The following is a 22068-nucleotide window of genomic DNA, read 5'->3' on the forward strand; positions in this document are numbered from 1 at the left end:
TTTCAAATTTTGGTTTTGTTACATTAATTGCTCAATTTTGACTATTTTAGTCAAATTGATAACATAACATCAGAAAAAGTCGGCAATTTTCTGTGTCACGTGAATATTTTCCCCTACTACTTCAGCACTCCAGCGAAATATGACTGAAATTCGAAGAAATTCAAAGTTGGTATACCAAAACAAAAATTTGAAAATATGACTGAAAGTCGAACAAATTCAAAGTTGGTATACCAAAACAAAAATTTGAAAACATAGTAGACCAAAATCCAAAATAAATAAAATTACATCGTTTTCCTATTTTATTAATTTTAATAATATAAATTAAGTTGTCAACGTATACTTAGCTATACGATCCTAAAATTTAAAATTAATTTACATATTAATTCTCGTTATGCTTCCAGAGTTTCGGCTTGTTTCAAGGAACGTCTGGTGCCGATCCACAAGTCCAGGGATTCACACTTCCAAACAAATTTCAGTTTATGGAAGATCCAATTTCAATTCACGGTACTTTCAAACAAAAAACTAGGTGCATGCTCACCGCCATAAAATCAAGAAAATAACATATAACATGGGCCATTTTGGTGGAGTAAATCCTTGTTTGTCCCCCCCATCCCCTCCCCTACGAAGATGCTCACACACATATATACACAACAAGCTATATATATATGTATGTATATATGTATATGTATGTGTGTGTGTGTGTGTGTGTGTGTGTGTATAGAGTGGTCCGCATAAAAGACTTTGTATGGGCATGCAAATTTATTTTCTTCACTCCTTTTTACTCTCGTAATTTCCCCATTCTCAGTTACTCCTCCCTCCCATTCCACATTTATTATTATTATTGTGATTGTTATATTTATTTTACCTACAAACAGTCCCGGCTCAAGAAATAAAGGTGGCAAGAGAAAATTTACGTAAATATATATAAATTTTGCTTACCGCAGTGAATAATTTATGAATTTATTAAATTCCCAAGTCCTTTCTATGCTTTTCCACAGCTTTCTTGAACTTTGTTTGGTGCATGAATCCTGGTGACCAGAAAGACATGGAATTTAAGTTCAAGAAAGATGTGGGAAGACATGGTAGATCCGGGCTTTTTATTTTTACCGTGGTTAAAAAATCAACCTTCATCACCAAATGCAGACAGCTCCTGGCTTTCATTTTCATGGTAAATATTTCTTCATGCTCGTAACTGTTATTATAATTTTCTGTGTTTCAATTCCCAGTAATTTTAGGTCACAAGTGTGAAAAAATTGATTAATTATTTAAAATTTTCAATTGCTGAAAATGGATCGATCTGATATTTAGTCTATCTGCGTTCTTTTACTGATATATATTTGAGAATTTTCGAGTTCAGGTTAAAATTACTGACCGTACGTAGCTCTGGCATGTTTGTTTTTCCTCTACTTGTACTCTGCACTTTCTTTGGTTCAGCTCTTTTTCGGTTCCATTGAAGCAATTGTTACCTTTGTTAGGAGATGAATCCAAAAATATTAAAAGATTTGAGTTACAAAGTCACATCATGATCATCAGGTTCTATAGTTTTAAAAATATAGAAACAGTAAGGATAAAATGGTGAAAACGAGTTTTTTCTTAACAAAAATAAGATGCATAAATTCGAGAAAAAAAATACAATTTCGGGTTTCTAACTTTTAACTTTTTAAAATTTAAATATTTTTTAAAAACATAATTAAACTTCCAACCAACCCCATGCCATTTTAAAGTGGAAACTCTATCAAACTAATTATTTTTTTGTTTACTATTTTGTGTGATTATAAATAAGGGGTAAACATCGAGGGACATTTGTTGACAAGATACCTGCCCTTTCCTTTCTTTTTCATCAATAATTGATAGTTCATTCATCTTGTTGCCTTTTGTTTTTGCTTCTGTGTACTCTCATACATTTCCAAGATAAAAGCTTAAATTTTGTCACTTCTCACCCAAATCATCGCGCTTTAATTCCTTTTTCTGCTTTCAAATTCACCAACTTTTCCACCACCATTAATTTTTTTTTATAATATTTATATACATGGCGCTAGATTTTCGAGATTATTGAAAATTTGAACCGTCACAAAACGTCAAGGTCAAGCATGAAATATTACAAGATTAAATCTATTTCGTTGAAGTGTAAAAATAAAGATATATTTGGCTTGTAGTATAATTTTGATTATCTCGAGTCATATTATAGATAACATAATATATACATATAATAGATTTAAGCTTCAATACATAAAATTTACAAGGGAAACGAATGAACCCAGGATCTTTTTAGCAGTAAAATTTCAGCTTGTTTAAAAAAAGTTTAAAAATTATTATTAATTTTCTTGAAAATATAAATTATTGTGATTTAATAATTTTGATACTAAAATAAAAAACCGGAGATCGACTTGTTTTATGCTTAGTTCCAATCATGATATTAATTACTTTTTTAATTTTTTTTTAAACCAAATCGTTGTGTTTTACTAGTGTTTCACGCTTAATCTCCAATTAATCTTATTTTCTACAACATATTAGAAAATAAATATATAAAAAATTTAACAGAGAAGTACACACAATGATACACTTCTGAAACATTCATGGGATTTGGTGGGTGTTTATTACAGTTGTTAATGCTTTATTATTTGTGTCCTCAACTGCACAACCACATCGCAGCTACTCAATTATGAGTCTATTTATGTATAAATTTTGTCGGGTATAATTATGTTCAGTCCAGGAATTAATTTATCAAAATTTGAGGAAAATACCATATAGTAAATTTAATCGAGTGCTGAAGATTAATTACCTTGAAAATTTACTAGTTTATGTAGTTTAATGAAGTACTTAAGATTGGGGGCCTAAATGTATTTCACCTCACCTACTCATTGATATGGTTCTCTTGGATTCATGAAAATACGTATTTTTAATGGATACATGCATGCCATTCAATTCAGTATATGTAGTCGTGAACACGACTTTTAATTGAGTGATTCCATCTTTAACATATAGGTCCATTTTTATTACTAACTCTAATTTAGCACAAGCCGAGTGCCAAAAGTGGCATTGGGTTGCGAATGTGACGAAGAACTGGAGATTACTTTTGAATTGACGGATTTGAAGTTAGATATTTCCAATCTATAATAATATATCAGTTGATTTATTTGAACAAATCCACTTAACACATTTCTAATCTCAAAATATAGTTATTTTTTAGTCATTAATTTAAATCATACCTTCAAATAATTACTCAAATCCAAATCATTCGATACAAACGGAACCTAATTGTGATATTAGTTCGATTAAGAAAATTTTGTTTTAGGTAAATAATAGTGATTAAAGACATTAATTTCACGTACAAATTAGATGCACACTCTCAAATACAATTTGGTTAAAATCGAATTTTCATTTAAACTATATTCAGTTGAAAAGTCACGGGTTCTTATTTCTGGCAGTTGTCCCTTTTAAATTTTTGAAATTTTGTACAATCTAGCATATATTTCTGTATAAAAATAAAATAAAACTATATTTTGTTTTCTCTATATTTGAAATATCTTTTAGATTTTTAGTTTTCCCCGTACAAACCAAATCCTATCTACCGAAACTTTCCTTTTCTTGTGGAATTTCAGGCGAACGACTTGTTTCCTTCATTAATTGAGTTTCACAAGTCCTTAAAATTCCGATTTTACCTTGAATCTCATGAACGAATTAATTTTTTTAAAAAAAATTATAATTTTCTTAGTTTCGTTAAAAAAAATGATATTTGTATAACCCTGATGGAAGATGATCATGCTGAAATTTTTTTTTTAAAAAAAAAATTCATGATCACTTTATTCATATTAGTTAAGTAAAATACGTCAAGAAATTAATACTGAATTTGATTGAACTAAATACAAGATGAAAATTAATTATTTTACAACTTAAACACCTCCTTCAACATCACATCCAGCTGGTTCAATGATATCACTCGAAGATATACGGCAAAATGATTAATTTAGTTCCTAAATTTATTCCTACGCCATATTTTGATATCAACCTAGAATTTTATGGGTCGGTTATATATCTACCCTATAATTTTTATTTTTTAAACCGGTAGATATAATATTATATGTTGATTTAAAATATTTTTATCAGGAAAAGTATGTTTTGTAACCTGGCTCGATTAAACATTTCTACTTTATTTGGTCACTTGCATATGAAGAAAAAAATTGATACCTCAAAAACATGACGTATTGGATAAATTTAATTCTCTGCTTATCTCGAAAGCGCCTTTCAAGGTTTTTGCAAAATATAAATATTATTGTTATTTGAACTGATCAGATAAAGATTTAACATTTTGCATCCTCAATCTAATGAAATAGTTCCTTCCCATCGTGTTGGATTTGTAGAGTCACTTGTCGGAAAAATTCTAAAATTGGTCTTATAAGTTGGTTTATATGAAATTTTTGTCCACTAATTGGTAAAAAAATTGTTTTAGTATAGTAAACTGATTTTTTTCTTGCACGATTTCAATTTTCAGCCACACATGTTAGCATCATTTGACATCATGTCAATAAGTATAATATCATGACAACAATTTCCAGAGTTTTGTAGGTATTTTGCCGAAAATCGGACTAAATGTGCAAAAAATCCAATTGACTACGTATAATAAGATCAAAATGAATAAATTAGAGGATCAAAACTCGATCCAAGCTAACTTACATGAAAGTTTTTGAAATTTTCATGTCACTCCTATTTATCTATCAAATTCGATCTAATCTAGAAATTAACAAATGTTTTCTATAAAATCATATATATATCGAATGATATTTATTAGCATATATAAAATTTCAAATTAGTCTTGAAAGGATATTGATATGAATAATATTTTTATACATCAGTAGCCTGTTTGCAGATTTTTTGTTTGTTTTATAAATTCTAAAATAATCGTTTTTTTTTTTTTTACATTTTAGTTTCAAATTTCCTTGATTTCTACTCTTGATTGCTCTACCACCCATAAATAGATAAATTGAAAAAGATAGATGAACTCTTTAACTCTATCTTTACAATTCAATTCTGACCATATAATGCTTTCCTCTTTAAAGTTTGCCTATTAATCATTCATAAGTTGGAGATATATGTTTGATACTGCTATCAATACATTCAACTGGAACGTGCAGTAACTTTATTGAACAAATTAAAGAATATTACTTACTTCTTTGGCCTACAAAATAAAAATAACTGCGCGCTATCAGAATAAAATTCATAGGTTAATGGTACCAGAAAAATAAATACATATATTGCAGCAAATTGTTGAAATTCTGGGTAAAAATGGGATTTTATAATGGATTTGAAGCTCAAATTGGTCGAAAATTGACAGCAAATCAAAGAATATATTTACGAAGTCAGCAGATTAATGATAAAATCAATAATGCGGTTCCATATATTGTAAAAGTAATTATAAATAATATTAGAATCATTATTGATATTAAAAATAACACCACTTTCATTAAATCAGCTATCCAGATTGACTTTAGATAGATTTAAGCCGATAACCAACTACATTAATCTGTATAATTAGACAATTATATATAAAAAAAAATGTAACAAACACAAAGTTCTTTAATTAAGATCATGCAACTATATATATTAACGAATTTAGTAATTGTGGTGCCGTAAAAAGAGGAGGCAAAGAACACAAAGATCTTGAATCGAAGCATGACAGCTCTCACATGATAAACAATATTGTAGCAACAAAAATGTCTTTTTTTTGCCTTTCTTGGGTGAAAGAAAAAGAACCCTAGTTTTCTTGCAAAATTTTCTGACATTTTTGGCCTCTTTCCCAAGGTGAAATCTACAAGGGTAAAATTTTAAAAAAATTTATTGCTCAAATATTTTCGTGCATCCTTTTTCAGAGACATGCTTTACCGAATATATATAATAACAAATAAATGTGGTTGCATGACAAAAGGGCAAGGTGAACCGTGTGGTCCAGCTACATTATTCTTACCTATATAGCCTTAAATTATTACAAAATTATGGGTTATCATTACAGGGTGAAATGGGGTAATTATCATTAAAATTATTGAAGAGCAACTAAATATAATTGGCTGTACCTTGTAGACAGTAAACATATTATATTTCACAGCCTGTAAATATAATCACTAGTATATATTTTATTATACTATGTTATCTTACATGATACAAGGCATCATGTTCTTTTAGGAGAGAAAAAAATTGACCTTATTACAAAATTATTGAGTAATGTTATATAATTTAATAAGAAATTGTCCGCCAATACACGCATTTTTTGTGCTTTATCTGTATAATATGGCAAACAAATCTTTTTCTTATCTTGTGATATTGTGTGGTTGAGGATGAGAGGCAATGGAATGGGGTAGGGGGAACAAGAATTTTCCGGTAAAATTTTCAAATTCAAGAATGTATAAATGGCATGAAAATTATTTAAAAAAATTATCAAAGAAGTGAGAAAGAAGACGAAATTTTCTTGAATTTACTGATAATTAAAATCCACCAGGGTTCAGGGCAGATCCAGTCTCCAACCAACGAAAAGTATGTTCAATCAACTAGACTACTGTTGAAAGACGAACTTTACATAAAGAACAGGAAATCCAACTGCAGAGAGCGAAGATGGATGGAATTACCATGCAGTAAAACAAAATTCTGAGCCCGTGAATTCTCCTTGAACCTCTCCATATCTTCCCACAGCTATATTGAACTGCAAAAAGGTGGCGAATTGCTTTGTTTCCTCATCACCTACTGGTCAGGGCCACACATTGCTAATCCATGACGTCGGGCAGTTCAAGAAAGCTGTGGAAACACAAGAAGAGGGCCATTCTGTTGAGGCATTGCACAATAATTCTCTCCTCTGTTGCAACCCTAAATAGGGTTTTCTTGAAAAAAAAAAGAGAAAAAAAAAAGAGAAGAAAGAAGATCTCTGTGAAATACTGTTTGACAGAGGAGGAAGAGAGAGAGATAGAGATGAATGTGTGCTGTAGGTTTAGAGGAAGAGGAGAAGGCGGTATTTATAGGAAAAATGAAGCCTTTTCCACCAATCCCGAGAAGAATATTGGCCTATATATTAAAAGCCGACGTCCGATCCCACCTCGTCAATCTATCTGTCAAATCAAATTACGAAATAATATTAGATTAATTTTGATTTCAAGATTTTCGATTTACTGAACTTGTATGCTGGCAGTGTAAAAATAAGAGATGGATACTCAAATTTTAATGACATTCGGAGGTTCTAATTCTTGAAATGGGTAAATTGCATCAATTATCATGTAAATTGACATATTTTTTGGTTTTGACACTCTAAATAATCAAGATTTTGATTGTGTAAGTTGTTTTTATGATTTTTATTTTATTTTATTCGAATATTAATGTGACATCAGATACGTCAACATTTTCTTGTGTTGCCTTATCACTTCGACAAAATAGAATTAAAGGCAAAATATAAAAGTAAAAAATAAGTTTCAAGATCAAGACCCAATTTAAACTATTTGAATTATCAGAATCCAGAATAAGTAAATTTAGAGCATGGGACATAGAATTTCACTTATCACAACGTACACAAGGGTAATTGTTCTAAACAAACTGAAAAAGGAATATTAATTTGAAATATAGCAGTGTTTGTGAAACAATATTTTTCAACAGGACATTGTTTTTAATATTTTTTATATAAATTATCTCGCAAACAATCTTATATAAACAGAGTAAAAAAAAGGACCGAATAATAACGAGCAATTAAATATACCACTTTTAATTAACATGCTACCACTGGGGCCAGTTTTGTACATGAGCAAACGAATCCTCCTCGTATGTACGGCTAGGATGCAGCCTGCCGTATGATCCAACGGTGATATTTACCTCAGTGCATGGGGTACATGAGAACGGGTCCCTTCGTCCCGATATTCTAAATGCACGTGTTTTTAACTATTTTAATATTATCAAGATGCAGCCCATAAATTTAAATTTGAAAATATATAGTACTTTTAAGCATAGGAAAACATTTTTTTAAAAAAAATATATAGAAAGTCGCCGTATTTCTAAATTAAAATATATGTTCATTATGTACCAAATTTTACTTATTTTCCCCCATTCTGCTCATCTTGGTCAGGGTTTTTTTAAATTAGTTTGCTAAATATTTAAAAATGAAAAACAACTGAAAAAGCCAGAGGTGTGGTGCCATTCATGCCTTTATGATATTTAAAAAAGCAAACATCTAAAAAAATGACAGAGGAGTGGTGCCATTCATGCTTCTTGCTTTTTCGTCCATTTAATAAGTTTGTTGAAATCTTTTTAAAAAAATTTTAAAAAAAAGGAACTTTTGAAATCAATATTTAGAGCGCGGAACTAATCTCAATATTTCTTCCACTGTTAAACTAAAATTTTATGATGGTAATATTGCAACTCAAATCTATTAAACCGCACAATAGCCTAAATGTCATGGTTCGATTGTTTTACCCAAACTTTACCCATTATAGACAATTATTGCTGATCATTACTGATAAACTCCAATGACAAGTTAAATTGCTCTTGGTAAATATATTTTAAAAATAATAAAGTTTTAGTCCTCTGTTTTCACCTAATGTTCTATTTTAAATACATTACTCTCATAATAGTAATTAATAATTACTTTCGTTCAACTTCATAGGTCAGTTAATCTCTTTTTTGGTCCAGAGCCTCTTGTTCTCGTAGCCAGTAGCCAGATCCGAAGATGAGTTCTGTTTGATATACTCGAATCCGAGATTTCGCCCGGCTAATCCTGGGAGACATGCATCAGTAATCATGTATTATTACTTGAAATGTAGGTTCCAGAGGCAACAATCCGTACGTCTGCTCTTGTTTAATTAAGTACTTTATTTGCTCACTATTGAGAGATGTTGAATTTACAATAATTATTACTGTCGAATAGAATACTTATTAATTAATGCTAGCCATGTTTAATTTCTTAATGCACTTTATTTTGTCCTATTTGATTATATTGAATTTGATGTCCATCAACACACACATTATATATATGTATATCTATGAGTGCCATTAAATGTATAATTTTTGTGATACAGCCTTCGTAAAGCTTGAAAAATTTATTATCAAAATTGCAAAGAGACAAATATATATGCGATGGAAATTGAAAATATTCTTGTGTATTTTACTTTATTACTTTTGTTATGAAATTAACGATTCTCTGCGTGATATATCTAACCAGAATTTTGAAAGCCAAATATTTGGACATGCATAAATGAAACAATGGAACTAATACGTACATTATGTATGATCAACTCAGGAATTTAAAAAATGAACAGGAGTACAAACAATAATTGAGAATTGAGCTATAAATGCCCAATGGATGAATCGTACGTCCTCCCTATATATCTTTTTTTTTTTAAATAAACTTCTATATTTATAATAAAAATATGAATTCTTTCTTTCTAAATTTTAAATTATAGTTTCTTCCTCTACGTTTTAATGATGCCACCCAAATTAGAGGAGTAAAACAACCGATAAAGACTAAAAAACACACCAAAAAAAAAACCAAACACGAAGTACATATTAAAATTCCCTGACTTATCATATATATACTACATATAATAATTATAATATGCATTATAAATATGTTGGTGTTTGTTAATCAAATTATTAAGAAATTATGGAGATAAGAATAACAATAATAATTAATTATGGGGAATGAAAGGAAAACGTTGGAGGTTCACATGGGAGGCATGTGAGGGTGACCCACGGTGTGGAAAATGACAAGCACTCCGTTTTTTAAGGACTAAGGTCTCTCTTGTGACCTTGTCTGCCTGCCGGGACGGCCGGATCATGTAACTTCCCATGTACAACTTCTAACTCCCTCGGTATCGGTTACCGTCGAGTCCTCGATATAAGTTACTGTCGAGTCTATATTACATGAGATATAAAATTTGTTACATTATATATTGTAACCATGGATCTTATATGAGATTTATGTGTACGTTTTACATCATGTCGCATGGGTAAGTGGTGGAGCTTGAAAAGTTAGGTCATCTGGGCTAGTATTTTAAATTATGTAATCTTTTAATATTTTAAATTGAGCTACCGCGTTAATTTCAAGTTAATCCAAAAAGTTTCTAAAATTAATATATTAAAAATTTTAAAAAATTAGGCCACCAGGGTTCATATTTAGCTCTGCCCTCAATATTTATGATTTGTTCCCTTTCGACGTCTCATCAGATCTAACTTCCCCCTCATTGTTTCAGAAAATAATGCGGTTGTGGATGTCCTTCGGTGGTATTTCTATTTTTGTAGTGGGTGGAGGATAATGTTATAATTGCATCTCAAACCCTGAAATTTCGTCTTCAAACTTGGAACCTTAATGTCAGATAAGTTACAAGTGGTCTCTCATCTTAGTGTTATGTCTAATAAAATACACCAATGCTCTTGTAAAATAAAGCAATTTATATAGGGCTGCCTTGTCTACGACCACATAGTACTTGTTGAACTGTGATGGAACGATTATGAACTACCCAAGTTGCCCTCTCTATTTCCAAATGATTGGCTCAAATGTATAGAAAACATCTTTCTCTAGTAAAATTTCATTCAATCGCTTAACTATGTAACAACTTTCTTGGATATTTTATCGACTCAACAATTTTAATTTTTGTTATAAATAAATTTAGATCATTTTTTAATAACATTTGTATATGTTGGTAATTTATAAAAGATTAAAATATTTTCCAAACTGGACGTACATAAAGTGGTCGAGCCAGGAATATGGTTCTGTCAGGACTAAAATTTTAAACTCTTTTTAATATTTTAAATTGATATACTCGGGCTAATATCATGTTAATCCAAAATTATATAAAATTTACATATAAATTTTTTAAAAAAAATTGGGCTAGCCCGAGTATCAATACATGTGGCTCCGCCACTACGTACGTACATGGAGGCTTACTAATTCCATTCCTAATGGAGATAGCTTCGAATAATTTTACAGTGAATTTTTTAATAAATACATATATGTATGCATGTATTACTAGTACTATATTGAATGTTTCATTTTTTAAATGAATATTTTCTTATATTATTGTAGAATATTAGAGTTACACACAATTGCATGTCTTCAAAAGGTGACATTTTCTTCGCTCTTAAAAAAAAGGTGCTCTTTCTTGTCTTTTTAAATCGAGCAATCAATTTGAGACAGATCGAAAAATGTTTATTCGTTCTTTTATAAATATTAAATTCAATTTAAAAAAATTGAATAAATCACTAAAAAATTTACATCATTGTCAAGTACAACAAACTAACTACCTACAAAAATAAAATATTAAAAAGGAAGTTGTCCCAAGCATTTAATTATTATTTAAAAAAAAAACTAATTAATTTAGTTTTGAGTGTGTGGTGTGTGTGCAAGAAAAAGACCGACAAGGAGAGGTCATTTGATTTGGCATTGCACGTTGAGATGTATATATTAATATACAACTTTCGTGGAATGGAAGTTAGTGGATTCTTTATTAAATTAGCTGGCAAACCACTATTTTATGTCATCTTTCGTTGGGATATGCAGGCATATTATAACAGGTCACTTTATATAAAATTTCTTTGATTTTTTCATGTTAGCAATTCACGCAAAAAAATCATAATAAGATCCATGTAATTTTTCGATCTAATTAATTATTATATGTTTATAATTTTTGAATTATATAGACTGTGACTTACGAGTTTGAGATATAATCATTTTAACTATGAAACCTATATTGAAATTTTCTTATATTTATATTCCACAAAATTAAATTACCATTTATTTTTATCTCACAATCTTTTGATTTATCAAGAATACTAGTTATCTCACTTATAATGAGAAAAGAAAAAAACTTGTGTGAGACGGTTTCACGGGTCGTATTTTGTGAGACAGATCTCTTATTTGAGTCATCCATGAAAAAATATTACTTTTTTATGCTAAAAGTATTACTTTTTATTGTGAATATCGGTAGGGTTAACCCGTCTCACAGATAAATATTTGTGAGACCGTCTCACAAGAGACCTACTAATGAGAAAATATCTAATTGAGACCTACTAATGAGAAAATATCTAATTTAGTCATCTAAGTTGTCATGATTTCTTTTTTGATCTTCTAACTTGTGGAAGCTGTATTTTATTCTTACAACTTTGTTTTTGTTTGTTTTTTTGGTTGGTTTTTAGTTATATTTCGTCGGAGTGCTCATGTGACACCAAACACATCGTCAATTTCTGATGTCACGTTAGCTGCATTTTTATTTGTCACATCAGCACTTGAACAAAACATAACTAAAATCCAAGAAGAACAAAGTTACAAGACCAAAACACGACTTTGACAAGTTCAAGGATCAAAACAGAAAACATGACAAGTTAAAAAATAAAATTCTTTTATTTCCCCACTTAAATAGTAGGTCATGCAATTATATTATGGATGATAAAATTTTAAATTCACTCTCGGGTTGTTAACCCATATCTATTCCATAATACTACCATTTTGATCCCACGGGTGGGTGGAAACAGATTTTTTTTTCCTTGAGAAGCAACTGTTGTTAAAGGGCAAATACCAATCAGTCGGAGGGGTTCAAATGCAATTTGGTGTTATTGATGCATTTTGGTTCTATATATTCGAAATTTAACTCAAGGTCAATGCCAAGATAACGTGTGATTTCATTTTTTGTTTTTCAGTATTTTTTCTGAAAATATATGTTTTTTTCGAGATTGTACCCAAGAATACGATATGTATTAAATTTTATCTTATGTAACATGGTATTGTTAAGAATATATGATGTATATTCAATAGATGAGTGTCGTATCATTGATGTTCATATAAATGTGGACGATTAGTTTGTTTTATATATATATATGTATGTATGTATATATATATATATGTATGTATGTGTATTTCAACCATTCAAATGGATAGCACGAAGGAGAAAAGGCAGACAAAACCACCCTTTTATCCAACATATTTCCTTTGGACCAAGTTCTTGGTCTATAATTTCTATATAAAATGAGTTATTTTTATATTCCCATATTTAAAAATCAAATATTGTCCACATCTTTGGGCTAAAAAATTTCAAAATTTGTGGGCCCCCGCTATTAATTTTCTTTAACGTGGGCTACACCTACTATGGTGGGCTGCTGTGGTCACATATTAAAAATCACCCCAAATATGTTAAATCCCAAGAAACACGTTCTAAAACACCTTGGGAAACACGCAGTTAGACTATTTGATGGACCTCAAAGTCCATTATCCAATTCAATTTAATTTTGGCAGCCTTTTTCTACCTCCCCAATAGAGCTAGACCTTATCGCTCCTAACAAACCCTAAAAAATTAGGTCCAATTGGATTGGTTCACGGTTCAAGCCCAATTCCCCCTTTCTCTCTCCTCGAAACCCTAGAACTGGTTCTCCGTCGGGGAGCCGGGAGATCGCCGATTCCGACTTAGATTCAACTTAAAGAAGGTATTTTTCCATCTGGGTTTCTCTCGGCGTCTGTGCGTGTGTGGGAGGTTTGGATCGGTCGTGAGGTTTTCGAGAGTTTGTGCTGTTTTTTTTCTCGATCTTTTTATGTCTCGTGTTTTTTTTGTTGATTTGAATGTATTGTTGTTAGTTTATGAGATTGGATTTTGTTTTATGGTGAAATTTGTTGTTTAATTCGGTTTGTTTGAGGGTTTTAGTTTTCATCCGGTCCTGGTAAACTTGAATTTGGCTTAGAGATGGATCTGTGTTGCTTGTTACGAAGTTTCGTGATTTTATGTTCCTAGCATACACTCGGCGTTTTTATTTTTTGTTGTTTTGTTTTTATTTTTTGTTTAAATTGTGAGTTCGAGATCTATGAACAATTCGATTTTTTGTGAGATCGGTTCTTGGTGTATATTTAGAAGAAATTGGGGATAAGGGACTGGATCTGTTCCTTTTCTGTGGTTGTGGTTGCGGTTGCGGTTGCTGGCCTGATTGAGCAGCTTAAGCTCAGCTATTTGCTTAAAAAGTGGAGCTCCGACTGGAACTTGAGGAAAAGAGACAGAGTTTCTCCACATATTTCAATATAATTAGATCACGGGGGTCTATCACGTTTTTATAGAAGTAGATTTAAATGATGATGATTAAATAGCTAACATTTAACCAAGTATGAGAAATACTCAGAATAATCCGTTCTATTATTGCATAAGTTTTACAATTTTACAATATTTTACATGTATTATTAAAATATATTTTATGTATTCTATAAATAGCAGATAAGTTGTTAATAGTTATTATTATTTTGTATAGATGGATGCTGTATAAGTAATAATAATCAATCAACATATTTGCCGGACATGTAGTAGTGACCTATTCATTTTGTGAAAATATTTTTTGAAGTTGCACTATATTATTTTTCTATATTTTGCTGTACTTATTTACTTTGTAGTATCCTTGCTACGAGTCTTTAGGTAGTCTTATGAACTTTTTTTGTTGTTTTTTGGTACTGTGACATGATCTGCATTAATATACAGATTTTCAAATCTGCAGAAAATTTCATGAATCCCCTCGAGATGGAGGGTGAGGACCCTAAACCGGTCATGAATAATGAATTAGTTCCCATTGACGCCATTGACACCATCGACACAGATCATGTAGACGATGAAATGCAACTTGATGTCTTGGATACGCAACCCCTCGAGACTGAGATGCCACCCATTGATCCTGTGGCACAACCCACCAAGCGTAGGAAAAAGAAGTCGATAGTCTGGGAACATTTCACTATTGAAACAGTTGGTCCTGGATGCCGAAGGGCCTGCTGTAAACAATGTAAACAGTCATTTGCCTACAGCACTGGCTCAAAAGTAGCTGGAACAAGTCATCTGAAGCGGCATATTGCGAAAGGAACATGCCCTGTTGTTCTGCGTAATCAGGAGAAAAATCAATTAGTCCCATTCAGTGCACCGTCCAAGATGGGCACGTTATCAAATACACCTAAACGCCGCTACCGAACTGCCAGTGTGCCTTACGTTGCTTTTGATGCAGACCAGTGCCGACATGAGATTGCTAAGATGATAATCATGCATGATTACCCGCTTCACATAGTTGAGCACCCCGGTTTTGTGTCATTTGTCCAGAATTTACAGCCTCGATTTGATATGGTCAGCTTCAACACTGTACAAGGAGATTGTGTGGCAACTTATTTAAGGGAAAAACAAAGTATTCAGAAGATGATTATGGGTATCCCAGGACGTATCTGTCTTACGCTAGATATGTGGTCATCGTGTCGAACTACTGGATACGTATTTGTAACTGGGCAGTTCTTTGATGGTGACTGGAAAATGCACCATAAACTTCTTAATGTTATAATGGAACCGTATCCAGATTCAGATACAGCTTTCAGCCATTCTGTTGCTGCATGCCTCTCTGATTGGAGTATGGATGGCAAGTTATTTTCAGTTACGATCAACCAACCGTTGAGTGAACCGGCCATTGATAATCTTAGAGCTCTTCTCTCTGTAAAGAACCCTTTGATGCTTAACGGTCAGTTGTTGCTTGAAAATTGCCTAGCTCGATCTTTGAGTAACATTGTACGAGATGCATTGTATTCTGCGAAGGGCATTGTTGACAAAGTTAGAGACAGTGTCAAGTACGTGAAAACTTCCGAAACACTTGAGGAAAAGTTTCTGGATCTAAAACAGAAACTTCAAGTGCCTAGCTCTAAAAATCTTGTTCTTGATGACCAAAGTAAGTGGAACACAACTTATGAAATGTTGTTGGCTGCATCAGAATTGAGGGAAATCTTCTCTTGCTTGGATACTTCGGATCCGGACTACAAGGATGCCCCAACTATGGAAGATTGGAAACAGATCGAGACTTTCTGTACTTATTTGAAGCCGCTTTTTGACATTGCCAATCTTCTGACCACTGCAACTACTCTGACAACGAACACATTTTTCCATGAGGCGTGGAAGATTCAGTTGGAATTAGCACGAGCTGGGGCCAGTGAAGATCCGTTTATTAGTTCCTTGACTAAGTCGATGCTACATAATTTCGACAAATACTGGAAGAGTTGCTGTTTTATTCTTGCTATTGCTGTCGTTATGGATCCTCGGTTTAAAATGAAGCTTGTTGAATTTAGTTTCTCGAAAATATATGGGGAAGAAGTGAACTCTTACGTGAAGGTTGTCAACGAAGGAATCCACGAGCTCTTTATGGAATATGTGGCTCTTCCTCTACCTTTAACTCCAGCTTACGCCGAAGAATCAGCAAACAGGACGACGGTAAAACTCGAGGAAGCACAAGAGATCGGGGTTGCTAACAACGGTCTTGCTGGGCTGGCAGATTTTGACATGTACATGATGGAAACCAACAGCCAGCAATCAAAATCAGAATTAGATCAGTATCTTGAGGAGTCCCTTTTGCCGCGGGTGCATATATTCGATGTCATGGGGTGGTGGAAGCTTAACAGAACGAAGTATCCAACCCTGTCAAAGATGGCTCGTGATATAATATCGATCCCAGTTTGTACTGTTCCCTCAAGCTCTGTATTTGATATGGTGCCGAGGGAGATGGATAGTTACAGGTGCTCGTTGCGCCCTGAAACGGTGGAAGCTCTCATATGTGCAAAGAATTGGCTTCAGCCGGAGAAGGTTGAAACTCCTATTCCTGCTGTGAAATTGGAAGTTCCGATCTAATGATTGTTTTGAAATTTTATTTGTTAGAAAAGCAGGTATCTTAGGTGGTAGATCTTATCATCTTTAAGCTTTGTTTTTTGAGTTGGCCAACTTTGAACTCTCTCCATTGTATCATAATTCTATTTTTCGAGGTTTGTTTTGAATAGAGAGACTCGTGTATTCCAGTTTGCTCCAACTAATTATTAGATCGAAACAGGTTATTTTATTTTTAGGAATAGTGTGGTTAATCAGTTGTGTTTAGGGCTAGATGCTATCCTTATGGTCTTCATCAACTGAGCACATAAAACGTGTGTTCCATGAGTGATATTGATTTATTCATTGAGTACACCCTTATATCATGTGTACCAAACTATGTCTGAGTGGGTAAATACATCACTCATACGAGTAGCAGGAGTAAAATAACAGTTTATATATCCAAACATTTGAATTTAAGAAATTCAATTTTTTTAAGTCAATTGAATCGAAGAAAATCATTCACTGAAAGTTTAGAGCTAAATTCAACAATTTCGAGTTAAATTTAGTGTGGACGTACAGTTCCTATGAATTTGTAACCTGAGAGGCATTCGTGGAAGCTGATCGGGTTTCGTTTATTTGTTTGAATATTATATATTTTAGTTCAAAATGTTATATAACTCTGAAATAAGTTGGCAATGAAAAATTTTAAAATATTTTTTTTACCCTAGTTAAATATAATTTTTAGGTACTCGAACTGAATCAAGCTTTAGTAGGCTCAAAAATTATGTAATCTTTACTGGGAAGAACCTTCTTCATTTACCACCCTATGGAGTTGCAGTCGTTTTCTTAATAAAGTTTTTTTTGTGGACTCTCGGTCGTTAGCATTCATTTTTTTTGTTGTTTTCCCTTAAATCTAAATTCCAGATGATATGATTAAAAAACTTCCAAAAAAAGGTCAAGGCAAAATAGAAATTGTAATCGTACATCATATATTTTACTTCCGATCAGCTTCTAAAATATAGATATTCTAAAACGGAAGGAGCATTACACGAGTAGCAAAAGCAAACGTAGAGAACAACACAAACTAGAAACCACAACACTTCCACAAGGATAGAAGTAATCTAACAAGTTATTACTGTAAAAACTAAGAATTATCGTATCAACATCTTCCTATATATATATATATATATGTATATGAGCTTCTTCCTCAGATTAAAATAAATCAAGGGGGACAGCCGTGAGATACAGCGAAAGAGAGCGGTTCGAATTCAACTTTTTGTCCTTCCATTTAACATCAGTAGCAACCATGGGGGAGGGGAATGAGTGAGTATACGGAGCAAAGGGTAGCTAAGTCCCCTTTATTCTTTCCTACATTAAAATTTTCTTTCCCCCCTGTGTTTCTTTATGATTCTCATAATCTAGCTTTGAAATGAAAATTCATAATTCAATCTCAATTTTATGAACTTTCTGATCCTCCCAAGGCATGTCTTGCAAGTTCAAGGTCACCAATCCCGAGGTAGAATCGTACTCGAACTCGACTGCAGATGATCCTACCGAGCACTTTCTTGGCTTGACCGATGAATAAGCACCAAAACGTCCACAACCCTTCACATCCAGAGACACCACTGCCACCACATCTCCGCTTAAGTTCTCCGCTTTCTGTCCATTCTCAAAGTCAAACGATTTTGCACCTTCTTTCACATCATATTCGAGTCCTTCTATCGCTCCACCGGCATTGAACATGTCAATTAGCCCGAACGGTGCAAATTTGAATCCGGGAACGAGTTCTTTAATGGGTGTAACAGTGTAAACTTCGTGCTCTAGGATCTTGAGGGAAACCGGCATGGCAACATTGTGTGGAAGAGTGATGGGTTGCCCACTCCGGTGGGAGTAAAGAGCCACATCGCCCTTCCAGTTGGAGTCGAGGGCAGTGTCTGAAATGAGATGAACATCACGGCCCTTGACGTGGCCTGTTATTGCTTCGGAGTTAGTCTGATGGAATGTGTTCATTCTCTCAACGCTGTTCCATGCTGCACCCTGGCAGTTGTATACTCCGAGTATACCGGTGTATTTGTTGATGTTCCATATTTTCAACAGGCTGAAACAGAACAAAGAAGTACTCAGATAATGCATCCACAAGAGTATAAGAAATAAACAAGAATAAATAGTTAGAAATCCATTTCCTAAGAGCATGAGATGTGGTAAAATTAATCTGATAGGGACCAAGGAGCATAGACTCGAATAAAATACGATCGGATGTTAGGCGATGCAAAAAACCAACGTCGTAAAACATATCAGGCTGTGCAATAATAGGTTTCGGGTTCACCCCAAAAGCTCAAGGTTACTAGGATCAACTTTAACAACGTAAAACCATGTGCTTGAAGCAAAAGGTTGAAGCCATGATGTACTAGTATATCAATGGGAAATTTCAAATCAGTGAGACTAAAACAAAACCAATCATTCAAAAGCACTCACCTAGCACCGTCACGGGCTGGGTCTGTAAACAAACAATCCTTGGTAGGTCGGCCGGGTAATCTGGCTCGGAGAATCGAGCCATCCGGCAGAACAAGCTTCCTCAAAACATCGAAATTGTGCTTTCCTGGTGCATCACTGTTCCAAAAGAACTTGATCGTCAGCATTTTAAACAGAGATCCAACAGGGATCATAAAGCATAAATTTACATGTACACTGGTCGAAAAAGGGGAAGATTTGGGATCATTACCTGACATAAACAGGCCCACCGCTAATTGCCCTGGCCGATCCGTGGTACTCTGCGGCCGGATGTAGAGAATGAAACATATCCCAGTCGGGTAACATAACTTCTCCAAGAAAGACGCTGTTATATGAAACAGATGCAATGTGGATCGTATGTGATACTGGCTCTCGGGGGTAGAAATCATCGGATGCTCTCACAATAGCAGTTTGTTTCGAACTGTTTTACGGAATCATCGTTAGAAAATATATCAGAAGTTATATAAATAATGGAAATGGTAAAATATGAGAAATCCAAGCTCTAATAGCACAAAAAGATTCAGAGGAAAGAATTGAAAAGTGTACCAGTAAAGCGATTCGAGGTTGTGGCTCATACAGGAAATGCAGCCATTATCAGGGAAGTTTCTTGCAACAGATGCTTCAAGAGCTTGATGATACTGTCTTGTTAACTCCACTCTGCCTCCAAGACCGGCCCCGAGTGTCTCCAATATGCATTGCACATCAACTTTCACCCCATCTATCCCTGCGGAAGCCAAATATGTATGCAATTCATTGTAAAACTTGTACACATTCTTGGGATTCACCAATCCCAACCCCTGCAATGTAAGTGCATCGGTTTTCCACCCGGGCTCGTTGGCCATCACGCCTTTCGACACCGCTGGATACTGCATAGCTGATCCATATTGCTCCATTTCTTTCACTCCAGGCCTCACCCCACCCCAATAGCCAGTGATGGCGTGCCACACATACACGTATTTCAATCCGTGCTTATCTTTTGCTATGTTAGCGATACTCTTGATCCCCGCTGTGGAATCTTCCTTATCCTGAAATTTAGCGTTTTCTTTAATCCCCGTCAGCCTGAGCAGAGGCGGCTGCTCTTCCTGGCTCCTTTGCTCGTCGCCTCCGACTGACTGCCAACCGTCATCGATGATAACGAATTTCGGCGGTGTTCCGCCAGTAACTAGGCTCTGGAGGCCGGCTTCGACCCCTTCTTGAGTCACTTCATGATAGAAAGCATCCCAAGTACACCAACCAAAGCAATCAACAATCCCTGGTAGCCTCTTCTCTTGCCTAATCCTAAAAGTCCCCAGATGCAACTTAACCTCCTTCATCGCCTCGTGTATCGTCACAAACGGATCCGTTCCGGCACCTAGATACATTGAATGTGTGAAAGTAGATCTAAGAGTATCATTATCCCCGCTCTCCAAACATAATTCTAGCTCATCCTCATCATTCCCTTGAAGACAAGCTTTAAATGACCCTTCGATCAAAGGCAAAAACACCGTGTAAATCACCTTGTTTTCTTCATCACCTTCGACCTCCGATTCGAGATGGGATCCATCTTTTGTTTCCAGAAGCAGGAACTGCGTCTCGAGAGGAATATCTCGCCCCTTATCCCCCATTTTCTGCGACATCCACCACAACTTGAACCTGAAACACGCCAAGAACCGAACGTCACGCAGACTTCCGAGCGAAACCACGTGACGGTTGCTATCTTGGTCAAAAGCTGCTCCCAGAAACACCCCCGCCACAGGTCCCGCGGAGGCTCCGGACGTGGCGATCACATTTTCCGGCACGTTGGTAAGTATGGTCCGGTCCTTCACAACCAGTTTCCCATCCGCAACCCGAATCGCTGGCTTGATCGTCATCTCTTCTCTTACCTTATTACCCTGTAAACTATCCTGTAAAACAACAAATCAGCAAAATCAAATTTGCAGAGGCTGGCAAGCTCCCAGAGCAAGAAAAATAAAGCCCATATGAAACATTGCAAACTAGATCAAGATTAAAACTTTAACACTAAAACTGAGGAAATCAACATACCCAATAAGCAAGAACGCTATTACGTTCAGAAAAAAACCGAAGAAGAGAAATAATAACCCCCTCTGGTTGATTGTATTAAGAAATATCGGGAAGGGATAAATGAATGAAGAAGAATAGAAGAGAACAGAGGTATTTATAGTGGCGAGAAGCTTCAAATTGCGAGCCAATAAAGAGAGAGAAGTTCACCGTTTGTTGATGATACAGTAGGATCGAAGCTTCATCTCTCTCTGATTGGTTTACGACAAAATAAAAATTAATTAATTAATAAAAATGTTTGAACCCAACGGTGGAAAAGAGTGGATTTGCCTCAATCAGGTCGATGTTCTGACTATAGATCAAATTACCACGTCGGATCCACGGCATGACAGCCCATGGTCTAACTAACAACTTCCATTTGGTAATTTGGTCATCATGATTTATAATAATAATAATAATAATAATAAAAAGATTTAAGTTGAGATTTATAAGTTTCTATTATACAAAAATTGACGACATTGTTCCGAGTTAAGTTTATACTATTAGAAATTAATATTGCTGACAACATAAAGAGTTAATATATGAATATCTAGCCTAAAAACAAAGTAATTCCATTTTATACGTGAGAACCCGAATTCCAGCAGTAGCTAGCATTTTTCAGCCGCTAACAAAATTCAACAACGAGGCAAAGAGCTCAGCAGAAGCTTCCAGCAGCGACTGATATTTCAGAAGCTGCTATTTTTCCAGCAGATATAATATAGCAGCAGAAGAGTTCAGTAGCGTGAAATTCCAGCAGACAGCTACTGATTCTGCTTATAACTTGTAACTGAAGCATTTATCATTGATTAAAGGCTGCAATGACACATAATGGCAGATTATGACCATTAATTGGGAGGCTAACGGTCAGAATTTTGCCTATAAATAACATCCTCAAATCTCTAAATTGGTGTTACACAAATATTGAGTTATCACT

At 34.0% G+C, this 22068-nt stretch overlaps 2 protein-coding genes across 3 annotated transcripts; one reads left to right on the plus strand and one right to left on the minus strand.

Moving 5' to 3' along the window:
• Positions 1-13241: 13241 nt before the first annotated feature.
• Positions 13242-16795, plus strand: LOC142546156 (zinc finger BED domain-containing protein DAYSLEEPER-like). The gene is made up of 2 exons (XM_075653696.1): positions 13242-13437; positions 14485-16795. Exon 2 carries the CDS (start codon positions 14493-14495, stop codon positions 16629-16631), a length of 2139 nt encoding a protein of 712 aa, XP_075509811.1. The 5' UTR covers positions 13242-13437; positions 14485-14492; the 3' UTR covers positions 16632-16795.
• Positions 16796-17554: 759 nt separating this feature from the next.
• LOC142546157 (putative galactinol--sucrose galactosyltransferase 6) lies at positions 17555-21284 on the minus strand. 2 transcript variants are annotated; one of them, XM_075653697.1, is made up of 5 exons: positions 21120-21284; positions 19644-20968; positions 19309-19518; positions 19062-19196; positions 17555-18684 (listed from the first exon to the last, which is right to left on the minus strand). In XM_075653697.1, exons 2-5 carry the CDS (start codon positions 20945-20947, stop codon positions 18024-18026), a joined length of 2310 nt encoding a protein of 769 aa, XP_075509812.1. In that variant the 5' UTR covers positions 20948-20968; positions 21120-21284; the 3' UTR covers positions 17555-18023. The 2 variants fall into 2 exon arrangements, with proteins under 2 accessions (XP_075509812.1, XP_075509814.1); XM_075653699.1 differs by having other exon boundaries at positions 19644-20980; positions 21120-21261.
• Positions 21285-22068: the final 784 nt, after the last annotated feature.

This window comes from Primulina tabacum, chromosome 5 (genome assembly GCF_025594145.1).
Source record: "Primulina tabacum isolate GXHZ01 chromosome 5, ASM2559414v2, whole genome shotgun sequence".
NCBI classification, from domain to species: Eukaryota; Viridiplantae; Streptophyta; class Magnoliopsida; order Lamiales; family Gesneriaceae; genus Primulina; species Primulina tabacum.

What these genes read in the sequence shown, in the direction of transcription:
- LOC142546156 (XM_075653696.1), top strand. Translation starts at nt 14,493, where the DNA reads ATGAATCCCCTCGAGATGGAGGGTGAGGACCCTAAACCGGTCATGAAT.
- LOC142546157 (XM_075653697.1), bottom strand. Translation starts at nt 20,947, where the DNA reads ATGACGATCAAGCCAGCGATTCGGGTTGCGGATGGGAAACTGGTTGTG. An exon ending in GGTGGGCCTGTTTATGTCAG is followed by an intron (nt 19,197 to 19,308) that starts GTAATGATCCCA and finishes CTTTTGGAACAG; the next exon opens with TGATGCACCAGGAAAGCACA. An exon ending in CCAGCCCGTGACGGTGCTAG is followed by an intron (nt 18,685 to 19,061) that starts GTGAGTGCTTTT and finishes GTTCTGTTTCAG; the next exon opens with CCTGTTGAAAATATGGAACA.